This window comes from Oncorhynchus masou, chromosome 4, assembly GCF_036934945.1.
Source record: "Oncorhynchus masou masou isolate Uvic2021 chromosome 4, UVic_Omas_1.1, whole genome shotgun sequence".
Lineage (NCBI taxonomy): Eukaryota > Metazoa > Chordata > Actinopteri > Salmoniformes > Salmonidae > Oncorhynchus > Oncorhynchus masou.
The window spans coordinates 2,418,110-2,428,108 of NC_088215.1; the positions used below are offsets into that span (position 1 = coordinate 2,418,110).

At 40.5% G+C, this 9,999-nt stretch overlaps 1 protein-coding gene across 1 annotated transcript; it reads left to right on the forward strand.

The window, feature by feature from the left end:
- The first annotated feature begins 510 nt into the window (after window positions 1-510).
- Window positions 511-6,476, forward strand: LOC135521425 (zinc finger protein 883-like). The gene is made up of 2 exons (XM_064947299.1): window positions 511-1,079; window positions 4,166-6,476. The coding sequence occupies exons 1-2, from the start codon at window positions 734-736 to the stop codon at window positions 5,404-5,406; spliced, it is 1,587 nt and encodes a 528-aa protein (XP_064803371.1). The 5' UTR covers window positions 511-733; the 3' UTR covers window positions 5,407-6,476.
- The last annotated feature ends 3,523 nt before the right edge of the window (window positions 6,477-9,999 follow it).

Consider the following 9,999-nt stretch of genomic DNA (forward strand, 5'->3'; position numbering starts at 1 on the left):
ATTAACCGTTTCTTTGTGGATGTTGATGTGTCCTGCTGGAAGATCCACTTGTGGCCAAGTTTCAGCCTGCTAGCAGAGAGGGAACCAGGTTTTGGGCTAAAATATCTGGTAGTGGGTAAAATTGATTTATTTATTTTATACATACATTTCTGCTCATCTTTATCAAGGGTATCAATAACTAGGTGATACTTTTGATATCTAGTTATTTGACTGAATCAGAAATAAAGATGTGGAGTAAATGTAGAGTTTGTTTCAAATTCTCAAAAAACATCTGACCTAATCAAACAACACTTGTTGCTCTTTGTACGTGTTGATATAATATTCTTATTTCATGGAGAGGAATAAACGTTTCCCTAAACTGATGTATAATATTATAATTAAATTAAGAAGAAAAAAAGTTTTCCCTCCTCCTTTTCCCTGCGTTTACTCCCCCCAGACAGCAGATGGCGGTATGTGTCTTTCAGGCGATATTTCTAGTGTGACGTTTAATCTAGTGGACGGAACGCTTCTTCAACAACTGCAGCCACCTCGGTTGCGCGCTAGCCAACAAAGTCGGAACATTCAAGTTCTTTCGACAATTTCGTGGTTTAATTGCCATTTGGATTTAAACATACTTATGTGTAAACAACTAGCTACCCCATTTAATTTAATATTTACGTTGTAAGTCAACTAGCTGGCTGGTTAAGTTAGCACTAGTCTAGTCGCTAATGCTAACTAGCTATTATCCCCGACCATGAGTTCACTAAATTACTCTCCTCCTGCTGAAGAAGATGTGGTCTGCTGGACGGAGAAAGAAACTCTGGTGAAAGAGGAGGAGGAAGAGGAGGCTGTTACAATACAACAACAAGTAGAGGGTGAGGCTGTTACCGTGAAAGACGAAGAGAAAGACGTTACAGTGAAAGACTCGTTCAGAGTGAAAGAGGAGGAGGATGTTACCGTGAAAGAAAATGAGGATGATGCCGTTTTTGGATTAGAAGATGAAGTTTTTGGATTAACGGATGAAGAGGGGGAGATTACTGTCACACTTGAGGAGGACGAAGAAGAGCAGACTGGAGATCTGATTAACACCAGTAAATACAGTGAGTACTATCTTATTAAACAGGGACATTGATCTGATTAACACCAGTAAATACAGTGAGTACTATCTTAAACAGGGATACAAACTCTGCAATTGTTGAACTGGTGTGCGATTTTTAAAAGGGCGTTCTACACTTGAATATGTTTTTGTACTGTATGAATGGGATGTTTCACATTTTCCTGTTGAAATTATATATAAATACAGTAAAGTATAAACACACTAAAGGGAAACAAATAAATGTTTTGAGCAAAATAGTGTGTTTTTTTTTGACAACTGCAGCCTAGAAGGGGCGGTAGGGTAGCCTAGTGGTTAGAGCATTGGACTAGTAACCGGAAGGTTGCAAGTTCAAATCCCTCAGCTGACAAGGTCGTTCTGCCCCTGAACAGGCAGTTAACCCACTGTTCCTAGGCCGTCATTGAAAATAAGAATTTGTTCTTAACTGACTTGTCTAGTTAACTAAAGGTAAAAAAAAGGAGTGAGTGATGTCATAGTAAGGCATTCAAGTAGTTTGCTTGATGGGAAGTTGTGATGTCATCCAATAGGTGACTGATCTTCATGTGAATATTCATTATTCTTTTAAAATTCTTCCTGCTCTGTCAAGTTGGTTGTTGATCATCGCTAAAAAGCCATTTTCAAGTATTGCAAGAGACTTTCAAGACGATTTAAGTCCAAACTATCTAGGCCACTCAATGCCATCTTGGTAAGCTCCTCCAGTGTAGATTTGGCCTTGTGGTTTAGGTTATTGTCCTGTTAGTACAGTTTTTTGTATTCAGATCTCTGAAATGCTCTCTAACTAGGTAACATTTAGTGTCTCCTTATATTACACTGGGAAAACAGTTTTCATTGGCACAGAAATCCTAAATCATTTCAGTGTTTGCTAAATCCAGTGGTTCTAACCGAGAGTCACCATAACTTTATTGACAACACCCAAATGGATGCTGTCATCAATGCGGTTCTTCAATAATTAGACATCATTCTTAATACTGTAGCTGTTTAGTTAGTCACATGTTCAACTATCATCAGCTGATCCAGGAAATCATTTTCTGAATGCCAGTCAAGTGACAAAAATCACGACATGCAACAACAACCAAAGTGCTTCTTCATTCATTACTCTGGTAAAGACAGTTATGCTGTGCTCCACGTTGGATCCAACATCCCTAACAAATTGGTGTTAATAATGTGTTATTGTCTGCTTGATTTATAGTAGGGTCTCGTTAGTGGAAACAGAGTTACTTTGCTCATAATGTGTAGAGAACTGTTCCTTGATGGATAGGCTATTGTACAATACACATAGCTTTTTTCCTTAATTCAGGGCATTTAGAATGACAACACATTACAGCGTAGCCTAGTGGGATTATTCACAAAATTATCTGGTGATCAGGTTATGAAATGTCATGACAAATACATTTTAGATTCCATGTTTCACCTGAAATATTAAATGATTAAAAGTCCTAGGTCTATGTTGTTGTTAGGTGAAGTTATGGGTCCTACAGTAGGTCTATGTTATTGTTAGGGGACGTTATGGGTCTTACAGTAGGTCTATGTTATTGTTAGGGGAAGTTATGGGTCCTACAGTAGGTCTATGTTATTGTTAGGTGACGTTATGGATCCTACAGTAGGTCTATGTTATTGTTAGGTGAAACTATGGGTTAATTTGTTAAACACTTAGTGTACAAACCCTCATTGTCATGCTGATGGCAAAGCTTGCCAAAAAGCGTTTTACTGGTTGAAGTGTTTTTTAAGTGTAAAGCAGTTGATTTGTGACAACACAAACGTATTAAGCAGGAGATTCAAGCGAGCCATATAATTATAATCTGAAGTAGTGTGAAATGCACTCATAAGCAACCTGAAAATGGAGGCTATTTTTGCAGTCAGCCAATGATGATCCCCTGAGTTTTCCCCCACAGTGGTGAATTAGAGAATAGACACAGAGCTGAATGTGAGTTTCCTTGAGTTGCACTCCTGATCTTGCGCTGATAGTGTGCTGTAATATTCAGAATACATTGTGAAAACTTAAATCTAAGCTCACCATTTTTGGCCCATGCAGATATACTACATCCATAACTAGCTGTTTCCTCATTAGCAGGGAGGAGTTTCTTCAACCAAATTGCATTTGCATCACCATCGTGCGCCAATTTTAGCAAGCACAGAAAGGGGCCTATATCGAGACCAAAAGTTTTTTGGCTCACTGTTTCACGGAACCCAAACTGGCTGCGCGCTTGCGCCATCGCGCATACCTGTATTTTGTTCCCTCACACCAAACACGATCACGACACGTAGGTTAAAATATCAGAACAAACTCTGAACCAATTATATTAATTTGGGGACACGTCAAAAAGCATTAGACATTTATGACAATTTAGCTAGCTGGCTTGAACTTGCTAGCTAATTTGTCCTATTTAGTTAGCTTGCTGTTGCTAGCTAATTTGTCCTGGGATACATTGAGTTGTTATTTTACCTGAAATGCACAAGGTCCTCTACTCCTACCAATTAATCCGAACTTAAATGGTCAACCGACTCGTTTCTTGTTATCTCTCTTCCTTCCAGGCTTTTTTTTCTCTTGACTTTATACTACGATTGGCAACTTTCATAAATTAGGTGCATTACCACCACGTTCGTCTTTCAGTCACCCATGTGGGTATAACCATGTGGGTATAACCAATGAGGAGATGGCACGTGGGTACCTGCTTCTATAAACCAATGAGGAGATGGGAGAGGCAGGACTTGCAGCGCGATCTGCGTCACAAATAGAACTGACTTCTATTTTAGCCCTTAGCAACGCAGACGCTCGTTGGCACGTGCAAGCAGTGTGGGTGCAATAATTGAATAATATAGATTTCAAATTTTATTTTGCAACGCGAGCCTGTTAGGATTTCAACAATTTTAATAACTTATTTCTAGTTACTACTAATGTGAAAACAAGACAAAATGACTATTGTTGCTAACTTGTCTTAATTGTCAAATTTAACAGACATCAATTGTTGTTCAACTTCATGGGAATGCTCTGGGCATCACCTTTTACCTGAAACAGTGGATTTCTGCTGTTGTGGGCATTTAACCATCTGTCTGACTTTGTAATTCACACAGGATTGAGACGGGACTATCGTGGATCCTCTGGGGATCCTCAACAACATCATGATGCTGACGAGGCAGAGAAAAGTCTTTCCAGATCAGAACTACACAAGAAACACCGGCAGAGACCTACAGGGAAAAAAACTCACTGCTGCTCTGACTGTGGGAAAATGTTAAATTCTTCAGTAGACCTTAAAATACATCAAAGAATTCACACTGGAGAGAAACCTTTTGGCTGTGATCACTGTGGGAAGAGTTTTATTCGTCTACAAACCCTGAAATCACACCAGAGAATTCACACTGGAGAGAAACCTTATGGCTGTGATCAATGTGGGAAGAGTTTTACTCAGCTAAACAGCCTGATGGTACACCAGCGGGGACACACAGGAGAGAAACCGTATAGCTGTAATCAATGTGGGAAGAGTTTTTCTACATCTAGCTATCTAACTATACACCAGAGAACACATACAGGAGAGAAACCATATAGCTGTAATCAATGTGGGAAGAGTTTTATTCGTCTACAAACCCTGAGATCACACCAGAGAATACACACTGGAGAGAAACCTTATAGCTGTGATCAATGTGGAAAGAGTTTTACTCACCTTAACAGCCTCATAGTACACCAGCGGACACACACAGGAGAGAAGTCTTATAGCTGTGATCAATGTGGAAAGAGATTTTCTACATCTAGTTATTTAAAGATACACCAAAGAACACACACAGGAGAGAAACCACATAGCTGTAACCAATGTGGGAAGAGTTTCACTCAGCTGAACAGCATGATAGTTCACCAGCGGACACACACGGGAGAGAAAGTTTTTAAATGTGATCAATGTGGAAAGAGTTTTGGTACATCTGGATGTCTGAAGACACACCAGAGAACACACACAGGAGAGAAACCTTATAACTGTAGTCAATGTGGGAAGAGTTTTGGTACATCTGGATGTCTGACAACACATCAGAGAACACACACAGGAGAGAAACCTTATAACTGTAGTCAATGTGGGAAGAGTTTTACCACATCGAGCCAGCTGACTTTACACAAGAGAACACACACTGGAGAGAAACCTTATAGCTGTGATCAATGTGGGAAGAGTTTTTCACGGCCAGACAGCCTGAATATACACAAGCGTACACACACAGGAGAGAAACCTTATAGCTGTAGTAAATGTGGGAAGGGTTTTACTACATCTTGCCAGCTTACTTTGCACCAGAGAAGACACACAGGACAGAGTCCTTATAGCTGTACTCAATGAGGGAAGAGTTGTACTTTGCTAAACAGCCTGGTGTCACACCAGAGAACACACACAGGAGAGAAATCTCTTAGCTGTAATCAATGTGGGAAGAGATAATCTGATAAAAGATCTCTGACTAAACATCAGAAAATACATAAAGGAGTTGTTTCATGATATCAATGAATTAATTTCACAATATAGAATGTTTTAACATTGTAGAAGGAGTATTTTAATGATGTCACAATGTAGAATGTTTTAACATTGTAGTAGGAGTATTTTAATGATGTCACAATGTAGAATGTTTTAACATTGTAGTAGGAGTATTTTAATGATGTCACAATATAGAATGCATTAACATTGTAGTAGGAGTATTTTATTGATGTCACAATGTTGAACCCTAAACGTTTACCACCTGTTCTATTGATTTTAGCCTCAGGCGAAAAATCCAGGCTCTGAAATGAAAGAGTACTATTTAGGTGATTTAACAAAAAGTGAGTAACAAAAAAAAGAGTTGTGTTCCACTTACTGCATTGGTGAACCACTTGAATCAAAATGCAACACTTCAAAATGTAGCTTGCTAATTCTTCAAATTAACACACTGATTGGTGTCACCTCGTTAGTCAGTATGTGTTACACCTGTGCTGGCTTGTCCATCTCGTTAGTGGGAAGGTGTTTCACCTGAGCTGGTCCAGATTATATTTAAGAGTGTCTGGCCCAGTGCTCCAGATGTTTTGATAGATGTGGAGAGTCAGCACCTTTAGTTGCTCCACCTTTTTGGTTTGCTTCCTGTCTGTACGTTTGGTGTGGGTTTTTCTTTTGGGTGCTTCTTCTTGGGCAGATTTAGTGGGTCTCATGGTGGGTGTCTTTTATGTACCAGTTGTTGTCCTTAGTCAACTTTCATTGGACACCCCCATCGTGTCTTTCAGAACCCCTCCTAAAAAACAAGCTTATATTTTGATGTGGATATTTTAACATTTTAATCAATGGCATTTCTTTAGGATGCTCATTAGTCTTTAAGTTGTTAACCTTGTTTTTTATCCTCTTATGTTGTGTACTAAATATTTCTGTGTATTTTCATTGTTTTTTCTTGTGAAGACTGTATAAATAAAGCTTGATTTGAACATATATTGCAAAACAAATTAACCTATTGACTGACCAATCAACAGACTCTTGGTCCATTTTAGTATGAAAAATTGTATCAATCGCACTTTTCCAGCCTGCTGAAGGTGTGGTGGAATGGTAAACACCACCCCCGGCTCTACCAGGGTCTTGAGGTGGTCTCCCCAGTTCTGCTTATGTCATGTTCTGTGGCCTTGCTAATCTATGTCTTGACTGCCCCTGCAACACAGAAAGAAACACATTTAGTCATATTATATAAAACACTCAAAAGTAATGTATATGGAGCATCTATGGCATCAGTTACACCTGGCACCTAAATGTGACTTCTGTCGTCTGATCACTCCAAGCTGCATTTGGTTCAGATCTACCAGGATGGGCCTTTGACAGTCTGGATATAAATAAGCAACGTAAAGAGATGGGGTGAATGAGTGGGGAAAAGTACATTCTACACAAATTACCTTCATAATATCAAAGAACAAATGTGTGTGCCTGAGGAGAAATTAACTTTCATACAGCCAAAAGGAGTGAGAAACTACACCCACATCAGTGGACAATTTGCACTAATGTAAATAAACATAGATAATGGAACATTTTCCCTTTTGCTGACGTGATGAACTGCTAAGGGGACATAAATATTTACCATCTAAACCATGTGTGACCTCTCACCTCTGGCTGTAGAAGTGTTCTTCCTTACCAGTCCCTCAACAGCTCTCTGACTGAGCTCCACCCTCACTGGGTCTTCAGAGGAGAGGAAGGCTGAGGAGGGATGGAAGGATGAATGGATCAGTCACTCAAAGTTTAGAGCTGCTGTCTATGCTGTCTGACAAAATCACTATTTTAGTAGTTCATTCAAGGAAATAAGGCTTAATGGCTGTGGAATACCAACTATCAATCACTTAGATCATGTATTTGCAGGTAGAGATACATCCTTGGGACGTCCCTAGCCCGTTGAAGTTGACTTTTAAAAGGTTTAAGGTTGGGGTTAAGAGAGAGAATAAAGTAGACGGCACGGGTCAAAGTTTTGATTGATGACCCTGTGTCCATGATGACGTGTACATGTCCAAATATGGGCCTCCGGCCAGGCCATGCTGTTCCTGTGGTCACGTGTTAGAGGGTGTGTTATTTTATATCTATAAAGCAGGAATGTCCGGGGTATTGGCTGCGGCATACGCATTATAAATAAATGTCCAGAACAAGGCGTGCGATCCCAGAACAGTAAACAAGATTTTAAAACATGGATTTTGCAATCAGTTGCAACGCTGTGTTGACTGTAACAACGGAAGCAGGACCGCGGCTGAAACATAGAGAAAGGGCAAAGTATACTGCCGGCAATATAGGATGCTCCAAAAAAGCTGTTTCAAAGTGTGTATAGAACCCAGATACCGCCCGCGACTGCACTGAAAGATCAAGTGCTGATGTCTAATGGACAGCAATGGGGGTATCTGATTGATTACTTGGCCTGTAGAGTGAAACTCTATACGGTAGCCGAAGGAGAAAAATATACCGACCAGACATTAGGAGTGGACTATGGGGTTGAAGACTGGACTGTTTTTTTTTTTGCCAGTTTTTGTGTCCCGAACTGAGACCTATCACCAAGGGGTACAGCTTGGTCACAGGCTACGAGACCTGTTGGGAAGGTACCCCTGACTCTGGAAGAGTATTTCACAGGGTGACAATACGGAGAAAGAATTGACTTCCCTGTGGCTGCGTGGAGTTCTATATCAGCACCGAGGAAATCCGCAACCAAAACATTCGTGATGGAGGCTTGGTCGGGGATTTTATGTTGCGCATGTTTAAAAAACAACAACATTTGTAACATTTGTTTATATTTATTTTAATGAGAAGTCTTGTTTGTAACACACGGTTCATGCACCTCTTCTCTTCCTGAAACACTAGATTTTTGAGGATAATGGAATTGAAAATTCAAACGCTCTGTTTGTACAGCCCCAGAGCAGAAGGCATAATATACATCGATTCAAATGAGCCCCAAGAAGGTACAGGGTCACCCCACGAAGAAAACTAAGTCCGCGGCTGCGTCAACCACGCCCTGATACCCCGAGGGCTGGTTCAACAATAAAAGGAGGGTCCTTAAAACCTACAGTTCTTCACTTACGCATTTTAACGCCCATGTCCATAGAGTCTGAAACGCCACATGATGTTTTTGGGGAATTGGAAAATTGTTTAATAAAATCTGTAGGGAGATGGTATTGATAGACGTGTCCGGGTTGTGTACCGGAATAAATTCAACAATACAGAGATTTGACAGTTTTTCAATTTCCTATGGGCGAATCAGAATCTTGACTATGCTGTGTTTTACGTAATGATAATTGACACTCTGAACGATCTGTTAGAGATGGCAAGAGATTATGGCGAAATACGTGATATCTTACAATTGGAGATTTGTGGAGATAGCCTGCATAACACAGTATCTCTTATTTTACCCAATGGCGAAGCAGATCTTGAACAATTTATCGCGCTGCTAGAACGCCTTGTTCAGTCAAATTTAGCCGTCATAGCAGATCGGACCCTCGAGCTTGTAGTGCAAATAATACGTCAACCCCAGGGTGGTGGTGGGCAGAGAAGGAAGCTTGATAGCCTAATGCAGTCAGAAATCATGAACAATAAAAAGGGCCTACCTCATAAACGTTCACAATCCCGATAATAAGCTATGTTTTGCAATAGGCCTAGCGCATTTACTTAACCCTGGATGTACTGATCAGACGGCATTGCAAAAGGCTAGAGAGATCCAAACGGCCGTGGGTCTCGGTATACAGGATGCTGTGGCTTTCTCTGACATAGTCAAATTTGAAAACTTTCTGATTATCAAGATTGTGGTTTTGTACCACAGTAGAGCTAATGCAGCTCTCTTGAAGTTCCAAAACACCCCCAACCGCATCCTCAGATTCTGTACTTTTATGTGCAAAACGAACATTACTACGCCGTTACCAACATCACTGCTTTTTTAGGCGCACCATATGTGTCCATCCTGCCATACCGGCTACACCCGAAAGGGGGGGCACTCGTGCCGTTATAACTGTTCAGTATGTCAGGATGCAGATTGCCCAATGCATCCCTTAAATTTGACACCCTGTAAGGATTGCCACCGCACATGTCGTTAAGAAAAGCACCACTTATTTTTAAAATTAGGAATCCAATGTGCCATTTGTTTATTTCTGTGTTTACGTGACTAATGCTACTACTTTTTGGAAACTGTGTTGTATAAGCCTACGACTCTTACCTTCTTCTGAACCCCTTGATACAGCAAGGCGTGGCACCCAGTGTCATAGCTCAAGAGAGTAAAATCTTGTGTTTTGTAGACCCAGCCTTCAACCAGAGATACATTGACAGTTTAAGCTTCTTACCCATGCGATTGGCTCAAATGCCAGAGGCCTTGGGTTTTGAAAACTCTGTGAAAGGCTGGTTCCCCCACTTCTTCAAATCTGAGGAGAATCTACATTATGTCGGATCATATCCCAGCCCAGAAATGTACGGGTG

What these genes read in the sequence shown, in the direction of transcription:
- LOC135521425 (XM_064947299.1), top strand. Translation starts at nt 734, where the DNA reads ATGAGTTCACTAAATTACTCTCCTCCTGCTGAAGAAGATGTGGTCTGC. An exon ending in GATTAACACCAGTAAATACA is followed by an intron (nt 1,080 to 4,165) that starts GTGAGTACTATC and finishes TAATTCACACAG; the next exon opens with GATTGAGACGGGACTATCGT.